General features: G+C 35.1%; 1 protein-coding gene across 3 annotated transcripts in view; it reads left to right on the top strand.

Annotated features, from left to right (window-relative positions):
* The window catches only part of XPR1 (xenotropic and polytropic retrovirus receptor 1), a 218207-nt gene that overhangs the window by 146400 nt on the left and 57613 nt on the right, over positions 1 to 14194 (top strand). For all 3 annotated transcript variants that reach the window (XM_060643796.3, XM_060643801.3, XM_060643798.3), the window contains 3 exons: positions 1846 to 1995; positions 2263 to 2346; positions 7330 to 7411. In XM_060643796.3, coding sequence (XP_060499779.2) covers positions 1846 to 1995; positions 2263 to 2346; positions 7330 to 7411 — 316 coding nt within the window. The remainder of the gene's footprint in view (positions 1 to 1845; positions 1996 to 2262; positions 2347 to 7329; positions 7412 to 14194) is intronic.

Genomic DNA, 14194 nt, shown 5'->3' with positions numbered 1-14194 from the left:
TCTAATTCTTTACAGATTTGTTTACATAGTTGACTCTGTAACAGATTTATAGAAAAACAGATGATTTGTTCAATAATAAACATTTCAGTAGGCAAAAGCTTCTCTAATCTCTAAATTTAGTGACTTTACATACTATTCTTTTTCCATTTTATTGTGATTAGTACTAATAATCTGTGGTTAGAATCATCACAGGATGAAAACTCAAGATTATACAACAAAAGTATTCTAGGGGTACATTGGGAGTTTTAAAATAAGAAGACATTATAGTCTCATATCTGCAGTAATGCATGTACTTATTTCCATCTCTTTCATAATTCTGTGTTCTTCTTTGATAATTTAATATTTTATCATTCAAAGAAGAATAGTAAAGCATATCATGAGAAATTATTTTCCTTTGAAATTTATCTATAGCATTATAATTTATATTTAAAAAGAAACAAAAATGTATTCTTTCTTATAATGCTATAAAAAATTAACGTTTCATGTTTCATTGATTATGCTTGTGTGTTACAGGGAAATACCCCTCTTAAATTTTGTTTTACTAACTTTCCCACCAGCTTTTGTGTGGGGTCATTATAAAAAGCTCCTTGGGGCGCCTGGATGGCTCAGCTGGTTAAGCTCAGGTCATAAACTCATGGTTTGTGAGTTTGAGCCCCACATTGGGCTCTGTGCGGACAGCCCAGAGTCTGGAGCCTACTTTGGATTCTGTGTCTCCCTATCTTTCTGTGCCCTCCCCCACTCATGCTCCCTCATTCTCTCTCTCTCTCCCCCCCTCTCTCTCTATCAAAAACAAATAAACATTAAAAAAAAAAAGTTTGGGAAAACAAAAATAATCATTAATTATAAAAGTTCTGATCCATTCTCTGTTCTTTGAGGCTGGCTATTCTGTAAGAATATATTTATATTGAGAGTGAGGAGAAAGGAAAATTGAAAGCAGTCTTTAATTCGTGGTGTATGCACCCCAAGGAAAGTTTAAGATGATTTATTAAAGTATGAGAAAAAAAATTATATACAAACTAGGAAGCATGCAAAGTCTAATTTGGAGTCAGTATTCAATTTTTTTACTGATAGGACTATGTGATCAACAAATTTGGAAGCCTCTGGTTTAAAGAACCGTGAAAAGCCGGTTTCTTGCTTTTTCTTGCATGTTGATCAAAAAAACAACAATTTGAGAATGTAAAAAAGTATACTATTTTGATATTGTGGAAATGGAGAAAGAGTGCAAGCTCTCACCCACCATCAGTGAAACCCTATGTATGTGATCACTTCTACTGACTCTCTTCACACTCCCATCCCCAAACTGAGAATGGATGGAAGTAAAATGAAAGTTAAAAGAAATAGATGATTTTCCATTTTTCCATGCTGGTTCATAAATGGTTGCACATTAGAGGTAAAATACATAGCTATGCCAGTCCTTCGGAAAACAAAACTAAGAAATGTAGTCAATGTATGATAAATCCAAACATTTTTCTGACAGTCTTCTTTTGATCATGAAACAAAATAATACCAACTAGCCTTTTTGAGAATATTGTACATAAGAAAATGGAAATAAAGATGTTTTGAGTTTAAGACTTTTATTAATTTACTTGAAATAGAAATACTAGGATTCATAGTTCAAGGTTTCTTTTATTACTGATGGTACTACCATTACTGATGATACTACCTTGAAATAAACAGATGGAATAAGAAAGAAGAGTCTTATCTTTTTAGTAGTAAATGCTTGTATGAAAGCATTGCCATTTCTCTCAGTACTCAGTCCTCAGTCAGCTCATCAATGCATAGTGCTTATTGTTTTCCTTTTATGGTGGTGGAAATTACAGTAGTTTTTCTCATTTCTTTCTGTAGAATCTGAATTTTACAGGGTTTCGAAAAATCCTCAAAAAGCATGACAAGATCCTGGAAACATCTCGTGGAGCAGATTGGCGAGTGGCTCATGTAGAAGTGGCGCCTTTTTATACGTGCAAGAAAATCAACCAGCTCATCTCTGAAACTGAGGTATAGTAATTTCATTTGTGTGCCATATATTTTCAATAAAATTAATGTCTTATTTTTAATGAAATAATTCCTCATCTCTGTTCCCTTTTTGTAATTACTTGGCTGGCTTTGAATATAATCTTATTCATGATTTTTTTGTTTTGCTTTTTATTCAGTATATAGTCACCAAGAGGTTATCAGAATACCGTATGTATAAATGGTTCAGAATTATTTATGTATTACTCAAGGTTAGTATAACCTGTGTCAAAATTTAATGTGTCTTTCTAGGCTGTAGTGACTAATGAACTTGAAGATGGTGACAGACAAAAAGCTATGAAGCGTTTACGTGTTCCCCCTTTGGGAGCTGCTCAGGTTCGTATTTTCTTCCAGTTGTCTGGCCAGTTGGTTTTGTCTGTTTAGTAATCAACATAATCTATTTAGCTGGTAAAATTCTAGTTTCATTACTTAAAAAAATATATGTCAGCCAAACTTTAAAAGTAGTTGTTACTATTGTTATTTCGTTTTTAAAATATTAAATGCCACATCTCACTTCATGATGAATTATAATGTCTTCTCACCTTTCTCTTCTTATTCTGTGCTCCTTCTCTTGTTTATTTTTATTGACATCCTAACTTCCGGGTCTCCTTAAATGATTAAGATGAGGTTTTTATTTCGTGATATGTGGTGGAGGATTCAGGTATGCTCGGGTACTGCATATCTTCATCCAAAATGCCAAGGTTCTAAAAAAATTTCTAAAAAAAATTTATTAAATGATGTCTACACAGTAGTTATACCAAAACATTTAAATGATATATTCTGTGTCATAAAACCAGTTTCAATAAACTTAAAAGGATTTAAGTCATAGAGCATATGTTCTCTGACCACAGTGGAATGGAAATCCATAACAAAAAAAGCTTCCTTATCCTAATAAAAGGCAAAAACCTACAACTAATATTATACTTAATGATGAAACACTGTATGCCTTCTCCCTAACTAGGGACAAAAAAGGAGATTCAATCTAACCACTTTTATTCAAAATTGTACTAGAGATTCTAGCCAGTGCAGGAGGGTAGGAAAAAGAAATAAAAGGCATTCAGATTTAAACAAAGAACTAAAACTGGTGGGGTTTTTGCTGATGACATGATAACCTGTGTAGAAAAATGCAGTGAGTTATTAGAATAGCTACTAGAACTAATAAGTGAGTTTAGCATGGTTGCAGAATATTAGATGAACATATAAAATAAATTGCATATATTTGTGTATATATATATATAATCAAGAATAATTAGAAATCAAATTTTTAAATGCTGTTTATAATTAAAATAGAAATATATAGGGATAGATCTGACACAAGATGTACAGCATCTTTACATTGAAAACTAAAACATTGCTAAGAGAAATAAAGAAGACAAATGCATGAGAGATATACCATTTTCATGGGTTAGAAAACCCAATATTTCTAAGGTATCATTTCTTCCTGAATAGATCCATAGATAAAACACAGTCCAGCTCAAAATCTCAATAGGTCTTTATATTTATTATGTATGTATAACTGGTTAGCAAATGTAAAAATTTATATGGAAATACAAAGGACCAAGAATAACCATAAAAACTTTAGAACAACTAAGTTGAAAGATTGAGACTACTTCCTATCAAACTTATTAAAACTACTGTAATCAGAACAGTGTGGTATTAGTGTCAAGATAGGCAAGTAGATGAATGAAACTGAATAAAATGTCCAAAAATAGACCAATGAATACATGGACAAATGATTTTCTTTTTTTTTTAATTAAATAAATTTTTTTTTCTTTATTTTTTAGGGAGGGAGAGTGTGTGAGTAGGGGAGAGGGGCAGAGGGGGAGAGAGAGAGAGAGAATGAGAATCTTAAGTAGGTACCATGCTCAGTGTGGAGCCCGACACGGGGCTCAATCCCATGACCCTGGGATCATGACCTAAGCTGAAATCGATGCTCAACCTACTGAGCCACCCAGGCGCCCCTGTGCACTAATTTTCAATAAAGATGCAAAGACAGATGTAAAGATTTAAGTACAACTAATTTTTAATAAAGATGTAAGGACAGTTCAGCTTAGAAAGGATAGTCTTTTCAATAAATGACACTGGAGCAATTGGCTTCCAACTGCAAAAGAAAAACATTAGAACTCCACATCATATACAAAAGTTAATTTTAAGTATACCTAAATGAAACCAAAAACTACACATTTTTGAAGAAGATACAGGAAAACATCCTGATGGCTGGTTTATGCAGAGATCTAACAAGTAAAACCAAAAGCACTTCATCAAAATTTAAGACTTCTCTTCAGAAGACAATATTAAGAGAATGAAAAGAAAAGCAACAGACTAAGAGAAAATATTTACAAAATATTTCTGACAGAGGATTTGTATTCAAAACGTGTAAAGAACTCCAGTACTCAAATATAAGAAAACAAACGACGTAAACTAAAAGTGGGCAAGAAATCTGACCAAACACACAAAGATGGATAAGTAGCAAGTAAACGTAAATGGATGTTCAATATCATCAGTCATAGGGAAATACAAATTAAAACCATAATGAGATAATATATACTTATTAGAATGATGACACACTAAATGTTGGAGGAACAAAAGCTCTGACATCTCATACGCTGCTATTGGAATATCAAATAATACAACCATATTGGAAAACAATTTGGCAGTTTCTTAAAAATTAAACCTTCATCTACCATATAATCTAGCCATTACACTCATAGGTATTTACCCAAGGCAGATTGCAAGCATATTTTCATATAAAGATGTGTATACAAGGGGCTCCTGCTTGCCTCAGTTGGTAGAGCATTCAGCTCTTGATCTTGGAGTCATGAGTTTGGGTGTTGAGCTTACTTTTAAATACATACATACATACATACATACATACATACATACATACATACATAAAATCCTTTTTTTAAAAAAAAGATGTGCACACAAATGTTTTGTAGCAGCTTTATTCATAATAGCCTAAAACTGGAAACAACTCATATCTTTCAATTAGGTGAATGGATAAACAATTATGGTATATCCATACAATGGCATACTACTCAGCAATAAAAAGGAATAAACATTGATATATGGAAAGTATGGATGCATCTCAAAATAATTACACTGAGTGAAAGAAGCCAGACCAAAAGAGAGTACATACTCTATATGGTTTTGTTTACCTGAAACTCTGGAAAATGCAAACTACTATATAATGACAGAAAGGTCCATGATTGTCTAGGGGTAGGATGGGTGTGGTGAGAGGAAAAGTGTTACAGAAGGGCGTGAGGAATCTCTTGGCCGGGGGAGGGCGGGGGGGGGGGCGCGGCAGGTGATACATATGTTCATTGTCTTGATTATGGTGATAGTTTCATAAGTGTTTACTTATATCAGAACATCAAATTAGATACTTTAAATGTGTATGCTTTAATATATATCAGTTATATTTCAGTAAAACTATTAATAATAAAATTAATCTCAAAAAATTAAGGTGTTTCTGAATGCATGAAGAGTTGGTAAAGCTAAAAAAAAAACACGTAAATGGTTATCTTTGGCGAGGGGGGAAGGTTTATGGATCTGGAAGGGTTAGAGATGTCAAAGTTAATAGAAATGTTCTGTTTCTAAAGATGAGTGATAGGCATAGGCACACTTTATTATTCAGTTCCTTAACAGTTCAAATACATTTTATGTGTTCTTTCCTATATGATAAATTACACAATTTTTAAACTAAAGAAAAAAATTTTTAAATACAAATGACAGTCTTCCCTCTGGATGCTTTCAGTCTTAAACTAACAATTGCAGATACCTGTTACTCATTAATAATATGTAAGTCGGAGGGAGTCTCAATTTTTTTTTCATTTAAAGGTTTTTAGAAAACATTTAAACCATCTTAAATATAATATCACCTTAAAAACCAGCAGAATCTCTTTATAACACTCATTGCAAATATTTAAATCCACAATATTTTCTCTTTCCTGTGTTTCTCATCCCTTTACTTTTAAAATATCAGGTACTTTCTTTTATATTAGAAAGCAGTTGATATAAATCTGCATTAAAATGGAGAAAAATATTCTTTAACCTTTATACTCTGGAGATTCAGATATACCAGTCTCTTGAGAATCTCTAGCATGTCTTTATTATTTTTTTTTTTTTTAAACACAGAACTAGGGGCGCCTGGGTGGCGCAGTCGGTTAAGCGTCCGACTTCAGCCAGGTCACGATCTCGCGGTCCGTGAGTTCGAGCCCCGCGTCAGGCTCTGGGCTGATGGCTTGGAGCCTGGAGCCTGTTTCCGATTCTGTGTCTCCCTCTCTCTCTGCCCCTCCCCCGTTCATGCTCTGTCTCTCTCTGTCCCAAAAATAAATAAAAAACGTTAAAAAAAAAATTAAAAAAAAACAACAACACAGAACTAAATTTTTTTTTTAATGTTTATTTATTTTTGAGAGAGACAGAGACAGAATGTGAGTGGGTTAGGGGCAGAGAGAGAGGGAGACACAGAAGCAGAAGCAGGCTCCAGACTCTGAGCTGTCAGCACAGAGCCCAACACGGGGCTCGAACTCACGAGCTGTGAGATCATGACCTGAGCTGAAGTCAGACGCTTAACCGACTGAGCCACCCAGGCACCCCTCTAGCATGTCTTTAAAAATTCACTTTAGGGGCACCTGGGTAGCTCATTTGCTTAAGCATCTGACTTCAGCTCAGGTCACGATCTTGCAGTTCATGAGTTTGAGCCCCACATCAGGCTCACTGCTGTCAGCGTGGAACCTGCTTCAGATCCTGTCTCTCTTCCTCTCTCTCTGTCTCTGTCTCTTGTTGTCTGCCCCTCCCCCACTCACGCTCTCCCTCTGTCTTTCAAAAATAAACATTAAAATAAATCAATAAAAATTCACTTTAAATTATCCCAGTATTAATAGTGTAAGTAGTATAGAAAATAGTTGTTGTTAATCTTGTCACTGTCTCCATGGTTCCTTCTAGCAATTACGTGAACTCTGAGTAAAGAGTGACTTATGAAATTTAAAGATGTATACATTGTAAAAATGAAATTGCACTCAGGTTTCTCCTATAAGGAAAACTCAGTGTATGTATACTTTGACGTCTATGATTATAATCTTGTTTATTTAGTAATTCAGATTTCTGTAAAAGAATTTGAATAACTGGCTACTCTGTTTTCATATTATAGGAGGATGAAGGATGTTTCTCTGGTTCTGATTTATAAAAATTCAGTTCATAAAATATTTTTGTTTTCATGGTAGAGCTTTGGGATTCATAGTACTAATTTATTAGATCATATGCTGAATGTATGCAGTATTTTGCCCTATACCTGGCATGCTGTTTTTCTGTCTACAGCCTGCACCAGCATGGACTACTTTTAGAGTTGGCCTGTTTTGTGGAATATTCATTGTACTGAATATTACCCTTGTGCTTGCCGGTAAGTCATTTAAAATTTTAAGCTAAATTATTCTTACTAATATGCCCATGTTATATACTGTCCTTTTGTCAAAGCTGGTATCAAACTAACAAAGCTGCTTCTGAAAGAGAAATCTGTCAGGGTTGTTTTTTGTTTTTATAAATGACTGGGGGAGATGGGGCAGTGTTTGGTCATTTGCTTAGTTTGCTTTTCCTTTTGGACATATTTCCTTTTAAAACATTACTAGTTTATGACTTTTGTTCTCCATGTTTTCTAGTTTTTATGTACAATTTCTTTATACATTTTCAGAGTTCAGTTATCAAGAACCTCAACTCCCTTGTTCACAGATGAGAGTAAATAAGATTACAAAATTTGTGCACTAAAGTTTATTTACTTTGCTTCTTGGAGTCTTTCTCACATCCTTTCCAGAACATATTTACAATTACTCCATATAATTTTAAGAAACTGGGTTGTATAATTTCCTATCCTCTAAAAGTTACGAATTAGAAAGAGGTAGAAGGGATTGCTGGAAGCAAGTGCACTCCCAACATCTAGAAATGATATAACAGCAAGGGAGGCATTATCTTACTAAACCTCCCAACAGAATTTGACATAGCCCTCAGCTGCATTTGACATTGTGAATCATCCCTTCTTGAAACTCTTCACTTGGTTTTGCTGGGAAACCACCCTCTGCAGCTTTTCTTGTTAAACTTTGCTGGAAGTTCTTTCCAGTCTCCTTTGCTAACTATTCTTTTCTTTGTGACATCCAAATGTTGGGCAGTACTGCTGGGCTAAATCCTCAAATTCTCTCTCTGTCGACATTCAATTCCTACCCAGGCAATTTATTCAGGCTTATGGCCATAAATATTACCTGTATGGCAGTGACTCTCAAGTATGTCTACTCTCTTCTCTGATATCTAATTGACTATTTGGATAGTAATAGGCATTTCAAACTTACATGGACAAAAATATTTTTTACTCCCAAATACACTTTCTTTTCTATATATCATCATTTTTTTTTTTTTTATCAGATTCTCAGGCCAAAAACCTTTAGCCTCTCTTTTCTCTCATACCTTATCTCCAATCCACCAGCAAAGCCTGTTGCTCTATCTTTAACAGTGTGTGTGTAAAGTACAGTTGACACAGAGTGTCAGATGTTTCAAATGTACAACATAGTGATTCAACCAGTTTCCATTATGCTGTGCTTGCCACAGTGTAGCTATTATCTGTCACCATACAACACTTTTGTAATACCTTTCATCCCTGTGACTTGTTCATTCTGTAACTAGAAGCCTGTACTTTCCACCCCCTTCACCCATTTTGAATCTGACCACTTCCACCAATGCCATCCTTGTATAAGCAGCCGTGTCCTGTTAGTGTACCACACCAGCCTTCTGAACTGGCCTCACTGCACTCACTGCAGCCACTCTTGCCTCCTCATAGCCACCAATATCTTTTCTTCTTTTTTTTTTTTTTTTTAATGTAAGTTAGATCATATTGCTGTCCTCCTCAACATCTCTTTATGGCTTCTCTTACAATAAAGTTGAACCTTCTTTCTATAGACTAAAAGACCCTATAGGGTCTTGCCCCTATGGGCTTTCTGACTATACCCTGTCATCCTCCCCACACTTGGTCTCACTGTGTTTCCAAGTACATTTATGGTGTTCCTTGAATATCATCCCATCTATGAACCCTTGCAATTGCCTAAGAGGCTTTTTCCCTAAGATGTCTGTGTGGCTTACTTCTTCACTTCATTCATACAGTCTCTGTTCAAATGCCACTTCTTCACTGAGTCCTTCCTTAATCACCCTACCCTAAAATAGCCTGTTCTGTCTCCTCAGCCCACATTAGTTTTTTTCAGAGCACTTTTAAGTACATGACATAATATTACATATTTATGTTTCTTTTATCTGTTTTCCTACTGGAATGTAAGTTCCTTGATACCTGGACTTTTGTCTCCTGTTCACCATTGTATCTCTAGCACCTAGAATACTGCCTGGGTCATAGAAGGAGCTCAGAAAATACTGGTGGAAGAGGCGACTGGATGGCTCAGTTGGTTAAGCATCCAGTTTGAGCTCAGGTCATGATCTCGCAGTTCGTGGGTTCCAGCCCCGCGTCGGGCTCTGTGCTGACAGCTCAGAGCCTGGAGTCTGCTTCAAATTCTGTGTCTCCCTCTCTCTGCCCCTCCTCTACTTGTCCTCTGTGTCTCTCTCTCTCTGTCTCAAAAATAAATAAACATTAAAAAAATAAACAAAATATTGGTGGAAATTGGAATGGATGAAAGAGGACAGAGATGGAATTAAATGATAAACCAAAAACACACAAACAGCAAAAAAGACACAAATCTCAAAGGTTCTTGCATTCAAGGACTTTTACTTTAAGGGCACATAGTCATGGTATACCTCAAGAGTCTGTGTTCTTATGCTTATAATGATAACTTGAATCATTAATAAAGGATTAAATTTTGCTCAGGAAAGTCTACAAAGAAACTTAGAAATAGATGGTATTGTGGAGTGCCTGGGTGGCTCAGTCAGTTAAGCATCCAACTCTTGATTTCGGCTTAGGTCTTGGTCTCATGGTTCAGTTCATGAGATCGAGCCCCGTGTCAGGCTCTGCACTGACAGCACAGAGCCTGCTGGCCATTCTCTCTCTCTCTCTCTCTCTCTCTCTCTCTCTCTCTCTCTCCCTCTCTCTCTCTCCCTTTCTCTATACCCCTCCTCTGCACACCGCACATGCTGTCTCTCTCAAAATAAATAAACGTAAAAAATACGATGGTTTTGTATAAATATCCATTATATTCTGTTTTCAGTGTTTAGTAATCATAATAGTGCCTGAACATGAAAGTTTCTATCACTGTCACAGTTACTATTCTCAATTGCAGGGACTGTGTATTTTCATTTTTCGTATTTTAGGTTCCTAACACAGTACAACACATATAGCAAATGTTTAAGAAAAAATTTACCAAAGTTGTTTCTCCTCATTAACATTCTTAATTAAGATTGTCAATTATATATTATGAAATTATAACCCAAGTTGTAATGACTCTTAGCATATGAACTTGACCTATTCATTTGTGTTTTTAGAATTCTCCTTCCTACCAACTACTGAAAATTACATCTAATAATTATGGCCCACTATAAGCTCATGATTTAATATTGGTATAATTTATTATCATATTTTAATCTAGTTCTGTTTCTTTAGGTGAGTGCAGTCTTCTTATATAGACTGCATGGGAGTATTGTAATAAAAAACCTAACCCTAGATTATCAAGCTAGTTGTTAAGGAAGGAACACTGACTTGTCTTCAAAAGGCCTAGCCCATATCTCAGTCTCAACACTACTGTTTGTTAATTGTTTTGGTTTAAGGATATCATTTAACTTCTTTTCATTTTTTTAAATGTTTATTCATTTTTTGAAAGAAAGACAGAGAGAACAGAGCATGAGTGGGAGAGGGGCAGAGAGAGAAGGAGACACAAAGTCTGAAGCAGGCTCGAGGCTCCGAGCTGTCAGCACAGAGCCCATTGAGGGGCTTAAACCCATGAACCATGAGATCATGACCCGGGCTGAAGTCAGAAGCTCAACTGACTGAACCACCCAGGCGCCTCTCATTTAACTTGTTTTAAATAATTTCCTTATTTGTTCAGTGACTGTACTACCTTAAATTCACAGGGTTATTTTAGAATTCATTCATTCAACAGGTAAATTTTATGTATCTCATAATTAAGCTTGATGCAAGCCTTAAGAGATATAAGAAAATCCCTTTCCTTATGAAGTTTTTTATGCCAGGGAGATTAAGACATATATTAAAACAATAATAATATACTACAAGATGGAAAATGTTAAATGTTCTAAGCAGGTCAAAGGAACAAAGTAATTACTTTTAAATGAAAGCATCCGGGAAGACTTTATGAAGGAGATGGCATTTATGCTGGATGTGATGGAATGAAGGGCATTCCAAGAGGAGACAGAGGAGTAGAGATTTAGTTGGTGGGGGAAGAGGGTGGGGCATAGGAGGAGGGACTGGGTTATGAAGAAGAGAAATGAGAAAATCACCTAGTGTGAAGGAGATAGCTTGAGACCACTTCATGGACATCAGCTAAGAAGTGTAAGTAACACATGTTTATATAGTTGTGAAGCACTACACCAATATAAATTATATGGAGTATATCATGGGAGTTGTTCTTTCTAAGAAAACCTCAGTCATTTATGTGTGAAATTTTTTCTTTTATTTCCAAGATGAGTGTGGTGATGTTGTCATCATCATCATAATTAAATAATAAGAAAAAATAACCTTCATTTTTTTCATGTGAGTGAGTTGAAAACAAAATTTTTTTTAATTCAGGGACAAACTCAGGTTTTGTTTTCTTTTGTAAATATAGACTGTTTTATGAGACAGCCTCATTTGTTTTTTAATATGTGTGTTTCTGCATTATGTTCTCTCACCTCACAACTCTTCTTTGTTTGATCTTTGTGTGTGTGGTCGGTGGGGGGGAGGCAGGGTAAGTGCACAGCCAGCTGTCTATGCTTATTTATGTCCCAGCGGGTACTTGAAAGATAACACAGAGAGAGAAGCACAGCAGTAGTAATGCATGTACAAGCACGATTCTTTTTTCATTCACATCAAAAAATAATGTGTGTAATTGCTGTAGTTTCTCCAAGGGATTTGATCTGATACTTAATAATTTGTCTGAAATTCACATATTTCAGATAACTTAGTTTTGAGAAGATGAGAAGTTACCTGATTAGATTTTTAAAAAATTGTTCTCTTACAGATTTCTAGTAACTGTTATTTAATTTGATACAATAACAATATATCGTATTTCATTTTTTTGGTTTGACAGAGATAGGAATTTGACTATTTAAATGTGTTTAAATGTCACGATGTGTTTATAGAAGGGTGTGAAATAGCCACTCATACACTAATAGTAAGAGTATTAATTCAGTGTCTTTGGAGGATAATTTGGCAGTATATGTAAATTTTTAAATACAATCACTTTTGTTAAGCAATTTTATTTCGAGAAATTTATCTTACAAACATACTTGAACAGGATGCCAAGGACATATATGAAAGGAGGGTATTCCTTGCCATTTTGTTTGTAGTAACAGTGTCCTAGAAACCACTCAAATGTACATCAGTTGGGAATTATTTAATAAGCTAAATGATGTTATTTACCTCTGTGCAATGAAATACTGTGAAGCTATTCAAGTGAATGAGTGAAAATGGGTATAGTATTTTGGAGTGCTAGATGTGTAGTTAATGTGTATTGTACTGCTGAAAACATGCATATACATGGATTTGCTTGGGTACCTGGTTTCATTTCTTTTGGATGTATACCTAGGAGTGGAATCACTTAGTTATGTTGTAATTCTATGTTTAATCTTCTGAGGTACCGCCAAATTGTTTTGCATAGAGGCTGCATAATTTTTCATTTTCACCAGAAATTTATGAGGGTTCCATTTTCTTTACGCCCTTATCAGTGTTTATGGTTTTCCTTTTTATTTATTTATTTTTTTAATTATAGCCATCCTAGGGGCGCATGGGTGGCCCACATCGGTTGGGCGTCTGACTTCTGTTCAGGTCATGATCTCACGGTTTGGGAGTTGGAGCCCCGCATTGGGCTCTGTGCTGACAGCTCAGAGTCTGGAGCCCACTTTGGATTCTGTGTCTCCCTCTCTCTCTGCCTCTCCCCTGCTCACGCTCTGTCTCTCAAAAATAGATGGTAAAAAAAGTTAAAAAATTATAGCCATCCCAGTGGGTGTGAAGTAGTATCTTGTTAATATTTTGATTTGCATTTCCCTAATGATTTTGAGCATCTTTTCATGTGCTGGTTGGATATTTGTATATTTCTTTGGAAAAATGTCTACCCAAGTCCTTTGCTCATTTTTTGAGTTGTCTTCTTATTTTAAGTTACAAGAGTTCTTTATATATTCTGGGTACTCGATCCTTACCAAGATACGTGATTTGCAAATATTATCTCCCATTGTATAGGTTGTCTTTCACCTTCTTCATAATGTCCTTTGATGCAAAAAAGTTTTGATAAAGCCTGATTTTTCTATTTTTTTTCTTTCTTTGAATTAACTTTTGTACATGGTTTGAGATAGGGGTTCAGCTTCATTCTTTTGCATGTGGACATTCAGTCATCCCAGCACCATTTGTTGAAGAAAATATTCTTTTCCATTGAATGATTTTGGCACTCTTGTTGAAAACTAGTTGGCCATACGTATATAGATTTATATCTGAACTCCCAATTCTGTCTGTATGTCTGTTTTTATGCCAGTACCACACTGCTTTTTAGTAATTTTTTAAACCACAAAATGTGAGTCCTCCAACTTTGCTCTTCTTTTTTCAGTGTTTTTATAGCTATCTGGAGCCTGTTGCAATCCCATGTGAATTTGAGGAATGACTTTTCTATTTATATATGCAAAAAAACCCAAAAAACAAAAAACTAGAATTTTGATAGGGATTGTATTTAATCTCCAAAACACTTTGGCATTGCCATTTTAACAACATCAAGTCTTGTAAGTCCATGTACATGAGATTCCTTTTAGCAATGTTTGTAGTTTTTATTGTACAAGTCTTTCACCTCTTGAGTAAATTAATTCCTAGGTGTTTTATTCTTTTGGGTGCTATTGTAATTGGAATTGTTTTCTTAATTTCATTTCAGGGTGTTCATTGCTGATGTATACAAAGACAACTAAATTTTGTGTGTTGATCTTACAGTGTGCGACTTGGCTGAATTTATTAGCTCTCGTAGTTTTATTGTGCATTCTTTGAGACTTAGGATTATTATTTTTGTTTCCTGGC

The sequence above is a fragment of the Panthera onca genome, chromosome F1, assembly GCF_046562875.1.
Source record: "Panthera onca isolate mPanOnc1 chromosome F1, mPanOnc1 haplotype 2, whole genome shotgun sequence".
Classification (NCBI taxonomy): Eukaryota; Metazoa; Chordata; class Mammalia; order Carnivora; family Felidae; genus Panthera; species Panthera onca.
Note: the sequence above shows the minus strand (reverse complement) of the source record. Positions and strands in the feature narration are given on the sequence as shown.